Source organism: Hydra vulgaris, chromosome 12 (genome assembly GCF_038396675.1).
Source record: "Hydra vulgaris chromosome 12, alternate assembly HydraT2T_AEP".
NCBI lineage: Eukaryota > Metazoa > Cnidaria > Hydrozoa > Anthoathecata > Hydridae > Hydra > Hydra vulgaris.
The window spans coordinates 32,708,788-32,731,859 of NC_088931.1; the positions used below are offsets into that span (position 1 = coordinate 32,708,788).

The 23,072-nt window shown below is 27.6% G+C and overlaps 1 protein-coding gene across 3 annotated transcripts in view; it reads left to right on the forward strand.

Moving 5' to 3' along the window:
* Positions 1-19,949, forward strand: part of LOC101238060 (histone-lysine N-methyltransferase SETD7) — a 43,422-nt gene extending 23,473 nt beyond the window's left edge. For 2 of the 3 annotated variants that reach the window (XM_065812957.1, XM_065812959.1), the window contains exons 12-14: positions 5,106-5,159; positions 5,283-5,386; positions 19,004-19,949. In XM_065812957.1, coding sequence (XP_065669029.1) covers positions 5,106-5,159; positions 5,283-5,386; positions 19,004-19,181 — 336 coding nt within the window. In that variant the 3' untranslated portion in view covers positions 19,182-19,949. The remainder of the gene's footprint in view (positions 1-5,105; positions 5,160-5,282; positions 5,387-19,003) is intronic. The other variant, XM_065812958.1, reaches the window with a different exon arrangement.
* Positions 19,950-23,072: the final 3,123 nt, after the last annotated feature.

A 23,072-nucleotide genomic window follows, 5' to 3' on the forward strand; every position in this document is an offset into this window, starting at 1 on the left:
AAAAAAATGTGAATATCCAATTTTGTGATCACCATGTCTAAAAATATTAACAATAAAATAAAAAATAGCGTGGCTTTTTTTTTTAATTTGGCACATTTAAATAATGAAATAAAACTTTTATGTTATGCCAATTCTATTGTTCATTTATTACAGCTTAAAATGACATTAGCATCCCTAACTGTGGCTAAGTATTACCTTTTAAATGTTAAAATGTAATAAAATAGCAATCAATACTGTTGTTATGCAAAAATGATTAAATAAAACTGTGTAGCAATGTAAACATAATTATTAAAAAATTGTAAAACTTTTCACCAAATTTTTATAAAGCCGTTCCGGAAAGATGATTAAGAATTATTCAACAACAAATATAATAAAATAACTCCAGAACTTTAATAAGCTATAAATATAGGACATTGTATATGATTTTAAAACAGATTGGATCATGTCAAAATTTTGACTTTTGTCCATAGCTGTGCGTTTGTAAGTTGCATTGGCTAGATGGTGCTGAGTTTACTTTATATCATGGTAAATTGAGACCAATTAATCCTTCACCAGTGTTTCCAAATATCTCTAAAAGTTGTCCACCTTCTTCACCATAAAAAAAAAGAAAAACTTTATCTTCTTCAAAAATATCAAAAAAGATGAATTAGAAGAGTATATAATAATTGATAATTTCAAGTTTGAAGATATTGAAAAAAACTTATCTTCTGAAAATGATAACATTACTTACAACCAAAACAGTTTTTTTTTTATCCAGTCTAAAGTATTTAATTCTGGAGTTCAACTAATTTTGCTGATAGTTAATCAAAACTTAATGTTTGAAGCATTTCATTGTGGTTCAAAATGTACAGTTCAACCTCTTGATTAATAGAGTAACTTCATTTAATACATATAAAACATAAAACTCAAATATTATTTGAGCATCTAAATGTAATGAGAGATCATTATGTTGTCTGTACTGTTTATAATACCCAAGGCTTTTGAATATTTTGCAACAAGTCGTTCCACTTACAATCAATTGTGTTGTGATTATCAGTAGCCAAGTATTCGAACCTTGACTCGTAAAACTTGAAAAATAAATTCTCAAGATGATTTTGTTTTTTTAAGTTCTGTGCTGTCCTCAATTTTACCTTGAGAGAAAAAAAAGAAATTGTGTTTTAATGATAGATGAAATTTATGTAAAAGATGCTTTATTATATCAAAGTGGAAATATTTTTGGAAAAGCTGATCCAGAGAAATAAGCTACTACTGTACTTTCATTTATGGTCAAAAGTATTTAAAATATGAAATTACTTACATTGCAAATTGGAGAGATTTAGTTAACTTATATACACCAAAAATAGATTATTAAAGTTATCTAAGTTGCCTAAAACATCAACAAATCTTAAACCAATATAATGGCAAAAAGTAAGCACTTGTTTACAAGTATTTAGTGGTGAGACAGTTGCAGCTTTAAAAACTCATCAGACCAAGAAAGTGTCAAGGGTACTATTATTTTTAAGGCAACATATTTTTTTCTTTACTAGATAAAGGAGTTTGCAGAACATTTCTGATTCGATAGTTAACATTTATTGCAGAGTTGTACAGATTTTCTATTTCAAAGAAAAAAAGCTAAACACTGGCAAACGTTTTCTTAAAGAACATAGCATTACTTCACACTCCCAAAAGAAATAAAGCAGGCCCGTAGGAATCGGGGTGGCAGCAGGGGCATTTGCCCCCTCCTCCCCTCCCCAATAATTTAAAAAAATGACTTGAAAAAAAAAAGGTCCTTAAAACTATTTCGGGGCTCCTTGCCTTCCACTCAGAGATTTAAAGTAGTTAAAATTCAAAATGTTTATGTTGAATGAAAGTCTCCACGCAAAAAAGCAAATGATCATGCTTTTATTCAAAAGATTAATTTAGAGTGACGTACTTTATGAACCCTAATAAAAAACTTTTAAGAATTGCTAAATTAGAAAAAAAGTAAATAAGCAAGCAAAAAAAAAAAAAAAATGTTGCGAAAATATTATTTTTTTAAAAAAACAATCACGAAGGTGTGAAAAGCAATCGCAATTTGCGATTGCAATACGCTTAATTTGAGCCCTGGTATTAGAGTTCATCTGAATGTTTGTTTAAAGAAAAGTAAATACTCATATATGTACAGTACATCTTTTACTGAAGATGAGCTGCATGTTTATTAATTAATTTGTGTTTTAGCAGCTACAAACATTGACTTAACGTCTTTAACAAATAGTATCTAAAGATACTATTTGTTATAGATGTAAACTATAATTTTGATATCAACTTACTTGCTATGAAATAACAAATGCTTTTTTTTTACTTATAGTTTATATTTTACTAACCATAAGTTTTTGTATATTTTGTTGGTTTTGTTTGTTTGTTTTTTAATTATTTGTCATATTATCTAAAAAGATTTATTTAGATATATTACTATTACTTATATGTACATTGCTTCCTTTGCTCTCTCAACATTTCTTCTCTTTCAACATATGTTGACAGAAATGTTGCATGTTCATATAATCCGGACTCTATTAGAACTATATCGAGTTCACTTCCTGCTATATATATCAATGGGTTTTAAAAAGGTAAAGAAATGTGGAGTTCACAGTCTGAAAATATAGTTATACTGATCAACTTTATTTGCAAATTTTTAAATTTGCCCTTTAACTGCATTGAATTGAGAAAATTGTTTTAAGTTTAACGCTATTTTTTAAACATTGAAATAAATTGTGAAAAGGAAGTTTTTAAACAATAGGTGTCAATTTTGAACAATAGGTGTCAGTTTTTGTAATTTAAAAATAGACAAAAACATTTTCTAAATTGTTTGAAATAAGGTACTTCATTTAACTTCATGATCCTGCACCACACACCCTTATCTCACACTACATCCTATGTTTTGCATATTGTTGTTTATTTAATTTTTTTTAAGTTTTTTAGTTTTATGCATATTGTTGTTATTTTAATTTTTTATTTTAGATTAATAATGACCATCAATAAGTTACATGAATAATGATACCAGTTTAATCATACGTTCAGAACAATTGTTAACCGTCTACAGTTTTTTTGTTATAAGGATTTTGTACTATTCAACAATTTCAAAACAGAAACAGGAAAGAGTAACCATCTTATATTATCTTTTGTAACTTTTTCCCACCTAAAAATTAACAGTGAATTTACTCATTTTGTTGTTTGCTTGATTGAAGTTTTTTTATTAAATTACGTTTGTACTTGTTTTTAAATTCAAGAAAGTTTCTTATCTTTTCTTGATACTTTACCATCTGCAAATAAGCTGTGGCATCCCAAAAGGAGTTACTATTCATGAAGGTGTTCTCATAAGTGAAATAAAATTTGATTTTTCTGTTCAGGTTTCATATGTAATAGCACTGTTCAGGTTTCATATGTAGTAGCAGCTTGTGTGTGATAAAGAACCATCTGATTTAATTTAAAATAGAATACAGTTCTGAAAGACAAAAAGTTTTTAGTTTCTTCAAATTTTTTAAGAATGTTTTTATGATATCAGTGGTTTTTTTATTTGCAGCTTTCTCTACCAGCTTTCAACCCAAACATGAATATTTAATAAGGCCATTGCACAGAGGAACAGGATGAGTGCAGTATTTCTAGAGGTGTAGTGTGGATTTGAACCTTGAACCTCTGGATTGTGAACCAACATTCTACCACTAGTCTACTACCACATGTTAACCGAATATTTGACACTTAATTTATTGATATCATTCCAGTTTATTTTTAAATTCTAAAACAGGTTTTTTTAGGTGCTGATGTTTTGTTGAAGTATAATTGCCCCCAAAAGTGTTTTAAGATATAACTCATATACATGCCTTCGATGAGTGAGTAACAGAGAAATTGGGTGCTAACAGAATATTGACCAAAATCTCTTTGTTTTGGTTTATGGCATGAATGTTGTCTATTGTTGGTCTTATAATGGTTGAATACTTTTAATGTGAGGAAGTTGGTTTAACGCAAGTTTTTGTTTTTTCTGAACCTTCTTTTATCCTAAAACCTTAACCACTACTACATTTTATATTTTGGTGTTCATTGTTTTGAAAAATTATAAGTTAAGTTTTGAATTTACTATCAGGACTATTATTTTTAAAGTTGTTGAGCACGACATAAAATAAATTCTAAAGTTATATGTACATATAACTTAAGAATTTAAACATTTCATGGTTTATATGCTATATGCTATATATTATTTTTGAATGTTATTACCAAATTTAGAGTAAAGAAATTTTTATTATTATTATTTTTTTATTAATAATTTTTTAATTACTAATTTTTTTTGTACTGGTCTGTAAATTCTGCATTTGATATAATCATTAAAATGAGTGATAGGAGTAGTGTCGCAAAATTTAGAATGTCACAATAAGTGGTTGTTGCATTTCTTGATTGTCAAAAAACAGAAAAGGAATAATGTTGCAAATGAATGTAATGAAAAATGTCGAAAACAAAATAAAGGAATAAGCTAATTCAAAAATGTAGATCATGCAGGGGGGGGTGTACATACATCAACTGAGTAAAGAGACAGAACATCCGGGAGGTGTTTGTACATCTGATGGTTTTAATTCAAGCAGGTAATCTATCAACTTTAAAAAAAGTCTTTTTTAAACTTTTTAAACTATTACTGGTCTTCTATATTAACTTATTAAATATATGGTAAATAGATACTATTTGTGACACTTCTTTTTTTACTATTTGCGACAGTATTCCTTATTTATTTATTTATTTTTTGTGCAAAAATTAGGCCTTTTTAATATATTCGGCACTATTCCTGTCACCCATTAAAATCTTTTATTCTGCGAAAAACACATTTTTAGCATATTGATTTAACATGTTTGTTGTTCCACTTGACAAGCTCTTTCCTGCCACTATACTTTTGGTGACTAATACTGATGACACCATGTTACTTGAGCCAAGCAAGAAATTTTTGAAACCCAATTTTTTTCCTAATTTTAACCAAAGAACAAAGAACAAGTAGCAAAAGTTGTTTCTAACACTTCTGTTCACACAAAACACATAATAGTAACATAGCAGCCTTCTCGCTTTCTTCTATTTTTGTCTTTTAAAATGAAAATTAATTTTCGTTACAGGTTGATGAACGAGATTGGTTATACAATGACAATACAATTTCTTTGGATGAAGAGGTTTGAAATATTTGGGAAAATAAGAATTATATATCATGCTTAAAAACATTTAGCACACGGGGCAAGGGGTTAGGGTGTCTTTCAAAACATTTTTTTTTTTGCACTTGCTAATCTTTTTTTCAGGTTGTTATTGATGTACCAAAACCTTGGAGTGATTTGAAATTTTATAAAGCATCCCTTGGACATAAAGCCAACCACTCTTTTAAACCTAATTGTATGTATGACAGGTATACGACTTACCTTAGTTACCATAGTTACCTTTTTGTTTAACTTTACTTTCCTTTTATGTATGTTTTCCCAAAGTTCGGACAAAACTAAAACCTTTTATTTTTTAATAACAAATATAAAATAAAAGAATATAAAATAAATATATAATATAATATAAAATTTTACATTTTTTCAGTATAAATTGTAAATTTATTACAAATTAGAAATAAAGTAAATTAATTGCAATTTACATTTAGCCTGTGAAATAGGTGGGCTAAATCCAAAAACTTCATATAGTACTGTTTAATAGAAATGAGTTATTGCATTAGATCTGTTGAAGATTTAAGAGATGAGCAGTTGGATCTATTAAAGATTGAAGGGATGAGTCATTATATTAGAATTGTTGAGGGATTAAGGGATAGACTATTTCATTAGAACATTTGAAAATTATTAAGAGCTATTTCATCAGATCTTTTTAAAATAGTATATATTAGATCACTATAATGGAATATGAATTTGGGTTTATTTAGCACATTGTTTTATTTTAACTAAGGCAACTGGTGTTTTTAATTGAAACACGTTGATATTGAATCATTTTAATTGAAACACGTTGATATTGAATCATTTTAATTGAAACACGTTGATATTGAATCATTTTAATTGAAACACGTTGATATTGAATCATTTTAATTGAAACACGTTGATATTAAATCATTAAAAAAATGGTAAAATAGCAAAATCTCTTACTGTGTTAAAAAATTATTTGTAAAATAAATATAAATAAGTTAAATTGTTCGAATAAATTTAATAAGAAAAAAATAGTTATAATCTCTTATATGACATGTTAGTATTATCACTAGTTTATTCCCATGAAACAAAAAATATAGGCTTCTATAGTTTATCCTGTACAATCAAAAAATACCTTGAAAATTTGCGAGGCTAACATCACTTTTGTTCTTTTTACGTTTTTCTTTTAGTATTCATTAATTTCTATAGCATGAATTTGAATAAAATGAAACTCTTCTTCTATATAAAGGTTATTTAGACAATTTCTGATTGTTTTTTAACATTTAACCACCCATGCATGTGTTACAACCTTTTTTTATTAAAAATCATAGCAAGCAAATAAATTCACGTTGATTTTTGTTTAATTTTTATTTACGTATATGAATTAAATATATTACAATTAAATATATGTTAAACTGTTCGAAGTTTCTCTTATCTTAACTATCGTCAGTTTAGCGCTTCGGCTTTTTATTCACTTCATGTGAAAATTCTTCGTGCGGAATTTGTCTTCAAAGGAATATTTTTAATCGTTAATGATTGTATAAAGAGAATATTTCGAATATTTGTCCCAAGGGTATTGGTTGTGTAACAATAATTAATGATTATTCAGAGCAGGGGTAGTCAGCGTTTTCATACCTACCGCCCACTTTTTTGCCTCGATTGGTTGTAAATATTTTTACCAACCACCTCTCATAAATGAGTATAGAACTATTTGTATTATAACATAATAACTATATGTAGTTTTTTTATTGTGCCGAATGGGATAAATTATTTTTTGCTAGATTGTTGTTATTAATGTTATCTTTAAGTAGGGTTGACAGCACTAAAGTCTGATTCTACTAGATATAAGGAACGGAAAGGTATCAAAAAATTTAATACTCTTTTCAACATTTGTATATAAGAGAATATAATTGCTGTTCATCCAGTCGTACAACTCAAAATATTTTCAAAACTTTTTTTTCATGTCAGATTTAAGTTCAATAAGGTGGCTGCTGAGTTTTACAATATGCTCTGGAGTTCCATCGTCTTTTATAGATGATAATTCAGGAAACTGATAAAATTCTCTATTTAAAAGATTATGACAGAAAAATTCAAGTTTGTTAATAAATAATGACGCAATGCTTTGTTGATTAATTATAGTTTTATAAGTGCCTTGGAGTTGTAAATTAACATCATTAAATCTTTTGAATATGTCTACCAAATAAAAGGCATCCTTTTTGACAATTGTTAATTGTTGTCAGAGTGGTTTTGTTACTACTCTCAAAAAATTGCATGGTACTATCATATAATGATACAAAACAGTTTAAACGCGTGCCCTTTGACAACCATTGAATTTATATGTGCAAAGGTAATCTTATAAAGTCTTCATTATTATCTTGGCACAGATGCCGAAACGTTCTAATGTTTTTGACATAAGATTTGATATGATTTACAGCTCGAATTATTATATTTAATTATAAATTTTCCAACAAAATACAATAATACAATATATAGCATAATACAATGAATATATGAAACATTTGGTGTTTCAACTTTCAAAAAAGCAACAAATCTACAATAGCGACTTCCATTGATGGTGCCCCATCGGTAGCGGAAGCAACAATATTATTCGAAGGAACATATTTTGTAAAGTATGATTTCACGGTAGAAAATATGGATACTCCAGTTGTATACGTAATAAAATTTATCGCAAATAGGATCTCATCTTGAAATATATTATTTTTATCAAAATAAGAAACATACGACATCAATAAAGCGTTAATGTCTGCAATGGTAAATTCATCATTTATTGTATGGAAAATGAATGTTAAAGAACATTAATCAGTTTGTTTTCCACGTTGACTGCGATTGCTTTAATTCTACGCTTTACTGTAGTATCGCTTAATGGCAATGTTTTTAAAGTTTAAAGTAATAAATTCTTTTATTGAAGGCATTTTAATTTTTTTTTCCGATGTCATAATTTTTATCACTTAATGCATTTAATCTACTTGACTTCATTATTTCATTTGGTAGTGTTTTTTTCTACAGATTAAACAAATTAGGTTTTATTAATTTATCATGCTTTCAATAAAACCTAACTTTAAATAGTCCGGTGAATAGTTACGAGCGCATTTCTTTTTTTTCGGACATTTTGTAAAGATTTCCCAATTTTTCTATAAAATAAAATTTTTAATATAGTTTTACCTGTTTACTATTCAGAAATCTAACTATGTTTTTGTAGGAGATTGCAAGTTACGAATATTAATTACTTACCAGTGATTCGGTATTGGCACTTTTTTTTTAAAGAAAAACTGTAAACATTAAAAACAGGAAGTATACCGGTAAAAAGTTTCTTCCGTTCACCAAAAAATCCCTACCGCCCGTTGCTGAGCGGTTAGGATCAGGTTGACTGATTTAGAATGTATATTTTGTGCTTTTTTTTACAATAAGAATAACTTATAAAAAAAATAAAACTGATGAAAACTCTCAGGGTAATTATTGTTCTAGATGTAACAAGGAATGTATCCATATCAAAACTTTTATTATTGGTCTTCAGGATACTGAATAATGAAGCTTCAAAGTTAAGTATGCCATCATAGACGCCTTTCCCCTATGTATATATATATATATATATATATATATATATATATATATATATATATATATATATATATATATATATATATATATATGTATATTATAATATATATATATATATATATATATATATATATATATATGTATATTATAATATATATATATATATATATATATATATATATATATATATATATATATATATATGTATATATATACATATATATATACATACATACATACATACATACATACATACATACATACATACATACATACATACATACATACATACATACATACATATATATATATATATATATATATATATATATATATATATATATATATATATATATATATATATATATATATATATATAGGGGAAAGCGGGGAAAATATGGCTTTTCATATAGCAACTCAGCAAAAAAACGTGAAAATGGGTGAAAACGAAATTATAATTACACTTTGCATTTTAAAACGTCAAATGGTTTTTTTAAATACTAATAATGCTATTTTATACGCATAAGTTTACTTTTTTCGCTTCAAAAAAATACTTTGCCTTCGGTTATTCATAACGAATGGTGTCCTTTGAGTGTAACTTTTTTTAAGAATATTTTTTTTCGACGCGTGTTTATTCTATGTTTTTTTAGTTAGATTAGTTAGTAATTTTTAAATTTTTATAAAGTTGGAGTCAGAAATTGCATAATAAGTCATCTTGCCCCGGTCACGTAACCAGATGACATATTTATGAACTCCTTATTTTAATTTTTATTTCAAGTTTTTCTACTTTTAAACTAAAAATTCATGCAGGCAATGAATCATTATGATAAAATGAACATACTGACAAAGCAATACTGCTTCATGACTGATAGTTTTGCAATAACTTAGGGCTTTTAAAACGTTCGCCATCTTGCCCCGCTTTCCCCTATATATATACATATATATATATATATATATATATATATATATATATATATATATATATATATATATATATATATATATATATATATATACATATATATATATATATATATATATATATATATATATATTTATATATATATATATATATATATATATATATTAATTGATAATCTTTATTAAGTAATATTTATAATATTGATATTTTTAAGTCTCAAATTATATTGATTGAATATATAGATATGAGAATCTAATTTCCACACACATTGATGTGCGTAGAAATAAAGTAAAATGAACAAAAAGGAAAATATATTGCTCAATCAAGGTCAATGTATAATCAAACAAAAAGGAAAATATATTTCTTAATCATGAGCAATGTGTAATTGAACAAAAAGGAAAGTGTATTTCCTTAATCAAGAGCAATGTATAATCGAACAAAAAGGAAAAGACTCAAAGTTCAATTAACTTAACAGCAAATTGGCGCAAAAATAAATGTATAAATATATTCTTCCAATAAGAATTTTTTTAGCAAGTAAACAATAAGTGTTTATTTGAGAACTCCAATTCGTTTAAAAATAATGTTATTGGGTTAACAAATTAAAAATTAAAAAAAACGTAACATAAAGCAAATGATTAGGGCCTCAATGAAACATTTGTAGACATTGAATAAAAAATGTAAGAGAAAAAACTAGAAAAATAAAAAAGAACTAATTTATTCTATGTTCATGTTTGGAAAAATTATTGAATTTGTTTTTTAATAAATAAATTTGAAAAAAAAAAAGCAATGGCGGCTAAGTATTTTTTCATCTGGATTGGATACGGAATTCTACTTGTTCAATTGCTTGGTGCGTACTTATTATTTAAAGTACGACGAAAACTCAATAAAGTTCAGTTTTTATTAATTTCAAGTATTTGTTTCATCGACATCCAATGTAATGCTTTTATGCCTACTGAACTTTTATTTGGATTTTTAAAAATGACGCACGCATCAAAAGTTATTTTAACTTATTTATACACTGGTTTGACAATGCAGTATTACAGTATTGTTCTAATTTTAATTACAAACCGTTTTTCGGAGGTATACCTTAACTTGCGCTATGATTATTTTTGGGAATACAGTCGTGTAAAAGCAGCTTTGATGGTTATTTTTGTACTTTCTTTAATTATATCCGCATGTGCTTATATTTTCGAATTACCTGTTTTTATTCATTCTTATAAATACATTAGACCGATTACAAATACCTTTTTACTTACGACCGTATTTGGAGTATATATTTATATAATTTACAAATACTATGAACTTAATAGAAAGAATATAAATCCAATACCTAAATCCTGTTTTGTTTGTCAAACATGCTCTACAGCAATAAAAACAAAGCGTAAACATCGTGAATTTTGTAAAAGCGTAGCATTGTTTAGTCTATTGTTATCAAACGTTGTATTTTTTGCTGTGCCAGATGCATTTATCACTTATTTTTTATACAAGTCGCAAAATAAACCACCTTCTAGTATATTGATTTACACCATGTATTATATCGGGTTTCTAACAGACGCAGTAATTTATGCATTCTTTCCTTCACCAGTAAAAAATGAGCTCAGGAAAATATATATGTGGTTAATAAAAAGAGGAGGGAAAACAAACCAAACATCATGCAACGTTTATTAATTTAAAAACCACGTGATTAATGGGTTAATATTATCAAGAATTTCACTGAAGTGCTGCAATTAAAACACTTTTTTTTTCATACTCTTAACCATAAAGTTTGAAAACTTTTTTAAAAAGTCATCTTTAGTTAACTATTTATTGCAATTGTTCAGATGTTAGGTGATCGTCGAATTTCTTGTTGTTAGGTGTAGTAATCTAATGATGTTAATGTTAGGTGATCTAGGATTCCTAAATGTTTGACTTTAAAACTATCTAGCATGGAGCAAACTTTAAACATTTTACGTTCACTTATTTTCACAAATTTTTATTATTTATAGTTATTTATATCTATTTATATAAATATATTTATATAAAGGAAACTGGTGCAAAATTGGGTACTTGGACAAAATGCTTTTTGGTAAATAAACCTCATTTTGAGTGTGTAAATAACTAAATAGTAATATGACTTAGTGTTGAACTACTATAGAACAGGAAACTTATAACTTGAAACGGATGAACTTTACCTAGTTGTTTTTACTACTATACCACTAGTGGAGCATAATGGAGTATTTTCCATTTTACCTCAAGTATTTTTGTGTTTTTTAATAAACTAGAGACTAATTATTTACGGCATGTTTATAAAAGTAAAAAAATGTTTATAATAAATAAATTTGTGCTTCATATAGTAAATAAAACATTTTGTTCCAATTAGCATTAGCTTAATTGAATTTTGCGCAATGGGTATCAGACTTTTATTGATTTGCTGATTTCCTAGCCGATTGCTTTTAAAAACCTTTTAAAAGATTTATAAAATAGGAAATTATAAAAGAAGATCAAATTGACAGCTATCGAGTAAAAGTGCAACAAGCACATCTAAACACACAAAATTATATGGCTCAAGTCTATGGCTACAATACGGTGAAAGACATGATAAGACAATATTGTATCGTCGAGATTAATTTTAAATTTAAAGTATTGGTTTTGTGTTCGTTTAAAATTTTAAAAAATGTTTTCATGCTGTCTTGGTTTAACATGCTTTCTTGGTTTAACATCCTTTACAACGCGCTTAAACCAAGTAACAAATTCTCTTTTTGATAAACGGTGATAAATGTATTTAGTGTATTGTAACCATGAGCGAGACTAGGTTTTTTCAAACCGAGACGAGACCGAGACAAGAAGTTAGTACTTCTCGTGAGACCGAGAACGAGACAAGAAATTTAACAATTTTTGAAAACAAATTTATTAAAATCCAAGTAAAAAAAATGTAAACATGGTTTTGACAAATAGATACAAATGACATTTGTCAAATATAAACAACTTTTTCAAATATTAATTCAGAATTTTTTGCCAAACTTTTCCAACAAGACAATGTTTTCTCTGATTAAAATGATTTGTTCTACTTTTTCTGGGTGTAAGTTGTGTCTGGATGATCGGACGACATTTCCACCTGAGCTAAAAAATCTCTCTCATTTAGTTGAACTTGCTGGAATAGCTAAAATTTGTCTAGCTAATGAAGAGAGTTCTGGCAATGTATTTGAATGCAATTTCCACCAATCAAGAATCGGAAAGTCTTTTTTGGCATCAGGGAGATATTCATACTGGCACATTTCGCTCAAAATAGGATTCAGTTCAGATGTTGGCTCTTGTGTTTCAAGTCTGACGTTTAACTTGCGTTTTGAATTAGGGGATAAATCTGCTGAAAGGACTCTGGCAACAGGTTGGCACTCAACATTATCCTTAACCTGTGAGGCTAACCATACTTTTGTTGTTTGAAATTTTTTGAAGAGCTTCAAGTGAAGTCCCTTTAAAGCAGGGTTTAAGTAGTTTGCTGCAGCACTCAATAAGTGTGACAAAGAGGAAATCTTTTCTCAATGCAGCTTTTCAAGTTTTTTGCATACAAGACACCCTAGCCATTTTTTCCATCCGTCTCAATAAATTGATCAATTTTGTGATGGATTAAATAAAGAGAATCGGCGACAGTGTTAATTGTTGGAATAGACTCAGCCGACCACGTTTCTGTAGCTTCTTTAAGTGGTGCCAAAATTTCTACTGCTCCCTCGATTGATTTCCACTGTGATGCACTGATTACTCAACGTAATCTTGGCTGTATTTTTTTTCGAGGTGACGATGAAGTTTGCTTGTGTTTCTATCTTTTGTTTTCAAAGACTTTTTGCACGCCTTGCATTCAGCACCGTCAATTGTTTTTTGAAAATATCTCCAGATTTCGTTTTTTCTTGGTGACATTTTTGATCGTTGAAATGAGGCAAGAATATTTCTTCTCAATATGAACAATATGTGTCAAGTTAAATTCCACTGGTAAACTAATGAAATTAAGTCAAAAGTGCACCATTTTATACAAAAAGTTTTTGTATTTAAAATCTAATTAAAAATATTTAAAATCTAATTAAAAATCTATTTAAAAATTTAATTTGTTTTTGTCAAAAACAAATTAAATTTTTAATTAGATTTATTAAAATCACGGAGTCAAAATATTAATTAATTAAAAAAAACAAATTATTAAGCATTTTGTAAATTATAATAATTTTTAATTTGGAAAATAATATAATATTTAAGTCTCGTTCTACTTCTCGCGAGAATTTTCTATTTCTCGTTTCTCACGAGAAGTCCTATTTCTCACGAGAAACGATAACGAGACGAGATCTCGCTCATGGTTACTATTTTATCCTCATTTTGCCCCATTTAGGTGCAAAATGTTTTTTCTTCTTCAAAATTTTAAAATGTTTTTTTTTTTTATATATACAGATATAATTGGCTTTTTTCTTTGTCAAATAAATAAAATACTTAATAAAAAATTATTTTAACTAAGAGTAAAGTTGAACTTTCATTTATCGCAATCTTTATGACTATAAGATAAATAAAAAATTTATAGTAAGTAAAAATTATTTAAATTTTGTAATTTCCTAAGCATATTTTATGTTTTAGTGATATAAGTACCTTAAATAATCTGATCGTTTTGGTACTATTGCTATGTGTAAGTTATATTTACTGTAAATTTAATGTAAAAAACTGCATATTAAATTCTATCGAAATTTTTATAAAACATCTGTTACAAAAAGCACCATTCTCCACACAAGCCACACTAGAATTAAAATTGCTTAACGCATCTCTTATAAAAAAGCTTTTCTTCGAATGGAACTTGGACAACGGTATATTAAATGACTTAGAACTTGGACTACGGTATATTAAAAGTGTTTATAAAATAACATTTTCGCGCAACACACGGTTAAAAAAATTATAAAGTAAACAAATGAGCCATATGGTTATACTCGGTTCTAAAGTTAATAATGAAATCTATTTTTAACTTATTTATTTATGTGATGACCTAAATAAAAATTTCAAAAACAGAATAGTTAATGGTAAATTTAGAAATGTTTAGGAAAAATACAGAATTAGTGAGAAAAGTAAGCGGTTAAATGTATGCAGTTTGAAATGTTTACCTTTGAGTACAACTAAGTAACGTAGTCTATCAAGAAAACTATCAAATACTTTTGAGAGCAATTCATTTAAAATCTTTGCTATAATATATATATATATATATATATATATATATATATATATATATATATATATATATATAAATATATATATAAATATATATATATATATTTATTACTCTGTTCTTTTAGAACATTGAGCACTCTGTTTGTAGAATACACTAACATAATTTTATATATATATATATATATATATATATATATATATATATATATATATAAGTTAATAAAAAACACTTATCTAACTTTTTTCTTCAACTTAAAGTTTCACCATTGCTGGATCATCAGGAAGAGTTACTAAATCTCAAAAAAAAATTCAATTTATAGAAAAAAAATTTTTAATTAATAAAAATTTTTATAACAGGAAGTTATAAATTATTATAACTAAAAATAAAAATAAAAATTTTTTTAATTATTATATTTTTTTGGTTAACGGGAAATTACAGAAAGTAATTATTAAATAGATTTCTTTGGAATGGGGATAATTTAATTTGGTCATTTGTTTTTATAATTTTTTAAGAGGTATTTATTTTCGTGTCTACATTTAGAAATTAATTCAGATTTTTTATTTAATAAATTTTCCTGATTTAAATGAGTAATTATTTCAAAATTTTCTTGCAAACATAGCATAGATTTTTTAGAAATGTTATTATAGGCAGGGGCAGATTATAGAATAGACCATTGTAAATTAAAATTTTTATTTTTTTCTTTTAAATTCCAAATATATTTTGACAGCATAGTCTCTTTTGAGTATTTTTTGTTTAAACGATTGTTTGTGGTTGCATAACGTTTTTTCCATTCCCCTCGGTTAAGCCAATATATTGTTTATCAGGGATATTTTGTGAGGAAACAATGCACTTGTAAACTACATTTTTCGAAAGGCATTTCCCATTTAGAGGGCAATCTATTTTTTTGTTTACAATTACAATATTCAGTGTTTTTTTCTTTTATATGTTCATTTTTATTAATTAACACGTAGTTGTGGCCTTATATAATTCTTTCAAAATTTTTTGTACAACTATAACTTACTTTAATGGTATTTCTGTTAAAAATCTTATGTAATTTATTAGAGGGAGGAAAATGTTTTGTCTACTAATTTTAGAAAAATTTACCTTTATTTGTTGAAACATTTTTGCTGTACGGGGAACCAAGTTGAACCAAATTATGTTTCTATTTTCTATTACGCTTTTTTGCAATTTTCTTTTCAAATTTTAGCTCGAAATTTTGGAAGCCACTTTTTTTAAGGGCATCTTCATAAACGTGTTTAGAGGAGTTAAAAATATTTTCATTAGAAGAGTTTTGGTTTAGCCTATTGTTAATTGAAATTGGAATTTGTTTTAGAATTTGAGGGGGGTGGTTCGAATTCACATTAATATACAATAACTCGTCATTAGGCTTTTTGTAGGGCTTATAGGAACTTTCTGAGAGGTTAAATGTGACATCAAGAAAATTCACTATTTTTAAATTTATGTTTATTTCAATTTGTTTATATCCAATGTTTTTAAAAACTTTAATAATATCTTTAATAAAATCTAATTTTATCAAGTAGTGGCCCTGAATTATATGCAATATTATTCAACCGTCGTCGCGATAAAGACTGATGATCCAGCGATGGTGAAACTTAAAGTTGAAGAAAAAAGTTAGATAAGTGTTTTTTATTAAGTTATTATTGGTCTGTTCTTTAAGAACATAGAGCACACTATTTGTAAAATACACTAACATAATTTACATATATATATATATATATATATATATATATATATATATATATATATATATATATATATATATATTATATATATATATATATATATATATATATACCAGTTTGTTTTATTTTTTGATGCCAACTTTTTTGTATTTACAGCAATTGCTGTTTTTTTAATAGCATCAACAATGTTCACCTTTTGGAACGGAAATACTCATCTGACATTTATAGCTGTCAAAATTGCTTGTTTTGAGCATTTAAGCGGTCGTGTTTACCTTTTGACGGTCATTTTAAATAGCACACATTTACTTTTTATTTAAAAAAAACTTAATTTCTTTTATTATATCAAAAGAAAATCATTCTATTCAGTATTTAAAGAATATTCTTGTAATTCATTTGGCAAAAAAAAAAAAGTTCATTATCTATCAACTATGGGACGAGGTAAACATGGAACAGATGTCTTTCGAGGACAAGTACAGGCATTTCGAGATCTAGGATTAAACAATCTGTCTGTCAGCACTGTTAAAAGTCGCTTACACGAAAATAAGCTATTTGGAAGGGTTGCCCGAAAAAAACCATTGATCTCAAAACGTAATCTCGTCAGCCGTTTGAAGTTTGCAAAACAGCATGTACACAAAGATTTAAGTTTTTGCAAAATGTGCTTTGGACTGACGAGTCTAAGTTTAATCGCTTTGGATCCGACGGAAAAAAATATGTTCGTCGTCCCCAAAACCAAGAACTCAGCCCTCGCTATACTCTTAAGACCGTAAAACATGGTGGTGACAATGTGATAGTTTGGGGCAGTTTTTCATGGCGTGGGCCCGTTGCATGGAATTCAAGGGACAATTGATCAACACATGTACAAAGAAATACTAGAAAACGTCATTTTGCCATATGCCACCGAGGAAAATCTCCCTTTGGTTTGGAAATTCCGACAAGACAACGACCCTAAGCACACCGCCAAAAATGTTAAAATGTGGTTTAACGCTAAGAAGATTGATGTATTGGAGTAGCCCGCACAGTCACCAGACCTAAATCCGATAGAAAATTTGTGGGAGGAAGTTGGCAGAAACATAAACCGGTCAACTGCAAAAAATTTAGACCGACTTTGGATCGAAGTAAAGGCTGCTTGGGACGCCATTTCGCCTGAACGATGCCAAAAATTGATCTCGTCAATGGGTTGTCGTTGTCAAGCAGTTATTGACTCAAAAGGATACCCCACTAAATAATAATTTACCTCTTATAAAGTTTTCTAAACTATTTATACAAAGAAACTCCTTGATTTTGGTAGCAAAAGGACAAAATAGATTTGTACAGGGTGTGCTATTTTAATTGCCCCCTTATTCTGTACTTCTTAATTATTTATACGATTGTACTTTTTTTTTAACGAAGTTCCTCTCTTTTCTTACTCAGTAATGTTATCTTCTAAAAATAATATTTTATTTGGCTGAAAAAGTTTAGATCTCAAAAACTCAGATCTCTTGAAAATATATCATTACATATTGAACATCAATCTGTGCTATTTATTTTGTCGCCACTGTATATATAAGTAAAATGTTTGCTCTATAAACAAGTATTAACCAAGTGTTCTTGGTAAGTTCTTATAGATTTTATCTTTAGGATATCCCCATAAGAAAAGGATTCATGTCCGGTGAGTAAGGAGGCCATTCTATTCCTCCGCCAGTGTAACGGATTGAACCTAAATAGATTAAAACTGGTATTTTTATTTGAATTGAAAAGTGTTTTTATAAAGCTTTTATCAAAAATTGATAAACTGCAATGTTTATTTGTTAAAATACAACAGAAAGCATGTAGTAAAAAAGTTTAGCTTATAGGACAATTTCTAAATCGTAACTTTTATTTGGTCTACCCTGTATGTACTTCTCGGAAATCCTGTTAAAACATTTAGAGAGTTTATCCTTCATAAATGAAAAAGTAGCGGGAGGTTAGGAGTCTCTTGTCAAAAAAAGGTATTTAGATGTTATAAACGATTATTAGATCTGGGGAGACCCTTTTTAGTAAGACTACCCAAACCCCTTGCCACGTTTTTTCTCAATTTATTTAATAGTTCTTCCCCTCCCCTCCCTTTCTTCTTTTGTTTTAGAAAACCTTTCTAACCTCACCCACCACCCCCTCACCCTTTTTTCTAAGAGTAAATTTATATTTGCAGATACTATATATATTTATAATAGCAAGGTAATTCTTTCCTTTAAAGAAAAAGCTACATTTGTTTCTTATCCCTAATTTACGTTAAAACAAACGAATCAAACGTGACAGAACTTACGAAGCACTTGATAAGTTAGCTTTTATAAGTATCTGTCAAATACTAACTGACTGTTTAATACAAGTATATTGAGTTATGGCTAACTTGCATAACTTTGCAGGGTTTTTTTTATTACTTTAAAGTTCGTTTGCTTTTAAGTTGTTTATTTTTCGTTTTTGAGTTGTTTGGTTTTAATCACATGCATTATTCTTATAGATTCAATCATCCGAGGTTCGGAAAAATTAAGTGTATTCGTACAATATCTTTTGTTCAACCAGGAGATGAATTATTTGTGGAGTATGGTTACGACCACCTAAAACTTGATACAGATGCACCTCTTTGGTATCAAAAGGCTTTAGTTGAGCATTTAAATAATAAAGATAAGAAGGTTTAATTTAAAAGTTTTGAAGATGATCTCGTGACCTTAAATCTTGTCAATACTTTTCGTTAGATGTCTTAGGATTAAAAGAATAACATAGTATAAGAATATCATAAATAATCTTTAATTAGTTAATTAAGAAAAAACTCCTTAATTTAGATTTACTAACAAAACTATTGTATGAAAAACCATGCAATAGTTTTGTTAGTAACACCATGCAACAGTAGTTTTATTTGAAACTCTTTGATCTTTTTAATGTTGTTTTTGGCGTTGGTTTCAAAAGTAAAATAAATTTTGCGATTAGCTTCGATGCTTTCTGAGATATCTAATTTTTTATATTTATTAATTGTAAAACGTATTTTAAGAAACAGTTACACCTAATAGCTACCAATATCAAAGTAAAAACAAAAAATAATGTAAAACTTTTCTCGTATGAAGAAAAAGCACTATAGTTTTAAAACTTTTTACAAAAATACAAGTTTTCCTATTTATATTAGAAGTGATTTAATGATCGCGAGAACATTGACCAGCTCTTTAGCTTCATGGTTATCTAAGAAACCCTCTAACTACAGTACATCAGGCAATTCCCTCAACTCGACTCATCAAGTTTGAGGCTTTTATTATCATTAATCAGAGGATTAACAATGTTCTTCCCCTTATTTACGCTTCTGACAGTTTGTTAAATAAATAATTATATAAAAGTGTTTTTATTTTTAAAACTACTAATCATGCCGATGTATTTCATTACAGAGGAAAGATTTTATAATGTCTTTTATTGAATAACTGTTTTACGTGCTTGGCATTATATATGTTTATGGATTAACAGTTTATTTATTGTAATTGTTAACATATATTTCAAATTACAATGATAGCAAGGTGGAAATTATTAACTTATTTAGCTACAAATAGTTCGATTTGCAACTTCTTGTGCTCAAGATAATAAAAAATTAAATTTATTTGTAGGTGAATTAAACGTTGATTTTTCAAAAATATAAACCTTTTAAACCAAAAAAACAAGAGTTTTTTTGATTAAAGAAATGCGTGAAATACAGTTGAACTCATGTAATTGGAACTCCTATAATAAGAAAGATCAGTTAAATCAAAAAATCTTTCGGTTTAGTAATTTGGGTTTCAATATTTCGGATTGACTCCAACAGTTCGAAAACTCTTTTAATTCCAATATATTTTAAGACCCCTTGTGGATTCAAAAACATGATTTCAACTGTACACTCATTTAATGAGACTCCTTCAAAAATTGATGCATGGAAGCAATTATCTGGTTCAGCATTCATCTTTTTTTTAGTGGCTTTCTCCACAAGCTCTATAATTAGCAAAAGTCTTACCAATATTAAAAGATAGGGATATTGAGAACATTTGTAACATTTGTTCAACTTCACTTCTTTTTGTATTCTTTAAACTTTTAGAAAGAAATTTGTACAACAAAATTTATACTAACAGAATTATACCTTACAGAAATTACAGAATTATATCTTACAGAAAACAATTTATTATACAGCAATCAATATGGTTTTAAAAAACTAATTATGTTGAACATGCAATTCTTCAATTTACTTGAAATTTATCTGACTCGTTTGAAAATTCTCAGTTTACTTTAGGTGTTTTTATTGTTTTGGCTAAAGTTTTGATCACAAAATTCTTTTTAAAAAGCTAGAGTGGTACGGAATTACCGAATATGTTTTAATTTGACTAAAATCTTATCTAAACAATTGAATGCAATTTGTTTATGCGGATAAAAACGTATCTTCTAATTTGTTAAATATTTCATGTGGAGTTCCTCACAGATCTATATTAGGCTCTCTCTTTTTTCTAATTTATATTAATGTTCTACCTAAAGCTTCTAACCTGTTGACAATTACGTTTGCTGATGATTCCAACTTATTTCTTCCAAATAACAAAAGCAACATGAACATTAAATCTGTCGTAAATTCAGAATGGTTTAGATAAACAAACTATCATTAAACATCGATAAAACAAAATTCTTTTTCATCCGTATGGTAAAAGGCATATACATTGATAAATCACATTGCTACATTATACATTGATAAATCACATTGCTAACTTATGCAGTAAAATTTCAAAGAATATAGGCATTTTATACAAAACGAGAAATGCTCTTGATAAGCTTAATTTAATTCAATTAAATTACTAGTTAATTCATTACCATATTAACTATGCAAACATTGCTTGGGATAGCACTAATAAAACGAAACGTAAACCTCTTTATCGGCAACAGAAGCATGTAGCAGGCCTTATTAATTTTAAGGACTGTTTTGCTCATGCCAAGCCTCTTTTATATGAAATGAAAGCTATTAATATATACGAGTTAAATGTATTAAATATACTTTGTTTTTTGTATAAATGTAAGAGCCACTCATCTCCTGTTACTTTTCATTACTTGTGTTTGCAAAGAGATCAAAATAAATGTATTTTAAGGTTGTCTGATTTAACTAGTCAACCATCTTTTCGCGGACCATTTTTAAGGAATAATAAGCTTTCTGATAATTTGTTTAAGTTAAAGCAATTTGTGAGAATACCAATCGATAAACTCAAAATAATCTAATATAAAAATATCTTTAAAAAAGATTTGTTTTAAAATGATTCTGCAAATAGCAAGACTTTGTTCAAAGAGTATAGATAGATCTGTCTCTGTTGTGTCGGTAGAGGTAAAAAATATCTACCTTAAAAAAAACAGTTCTTTGGTTCACATGAAAGAATTTGTGGAGCCTGGAGTACCCTAATCAGTTGGAATATGAATACCCATCCGATTAGAGCTTGTGAAATCTCCGAGTCTTTAAACAGAAACGTAAAGCTAAAGATGTAAATGTAGCAACTTCCTATTGAATGAAAAATAAAACAAGAAAGTGACAAAAAATTTTAGCTATTTGTTGCCAAGACAGGATACTAGAAGTATTAACAAGCATATTCATACTCTGAGAAGATTTGATGAAGGAAATTTATTGTTTTATAATTTATTTCGATTTTTTTAACTTTTTTGAAACGGGTTTTTTTATTTCGATTTGTACAGAACTCAATTGACCAGAGTCTCAGGCTACATAATGTCGAGAGAGGCACAAATATGCTCCTACTATAATTTTTAGAAGTTTAATATTAAGGTAGTCTTTGCTTGATTTAATTTCTGAATGCTTCCATGGAACGAAACTTTATATACTCTAAAAAATTATAACAGAAAAATATAATAGAAAATAAATTAAAAATAAATAAAAGTATAATAGAAAAATATAATAGAAATTTCTAAAAACCAACTAGACAAAATAGTAATTGATTTAAAAGACAAAAAAAGTATGTGTGAAGATATGAATGTACCAATTTTTAAAAAAGTCTACCCAGTCATTAGTTTAAATTTGCTGAAAATAATTAATTTGTCTTTAAGAACAGGTTTTGTACTTAAAACTTGGAAAAGATCTACTTTAGTGCCCATACGGAAAGTGACATCTCCCAAGTTAATAAAGTATGGTTTTTTTCTTTCTTCTCAAAAAAGAGGATAACTTAGATTCAGGGTCGGCGCCAGAGTATTTGACACCCTAGGCGAATCTGACACACTGTGCCCCTACCCACTCCCCAACTTACTTTTACAAAGGAATGCTTAAGTTATGTTATTATATTTTGTATATACACTCGGAAAAATACATACATCTATAATCATAAAGAAGCGTATATTCATGTAACTTTATAATATTTTAATAAATAATTTCAAAACTTCACTTTTCGCGCTTTTGTTTTTGCAAATGTAGAAACGAGTTCCGTCAGGTTAATGTTTCTAGCAATACCATGTTCACTTGACAGAGTAGCTAATCCAGCAGGTCTTTCTTGCTGCATAGGCGTTCTTAAAAATGTTTTTATCAGTTTGAGTTTTGAGAAGCTTCG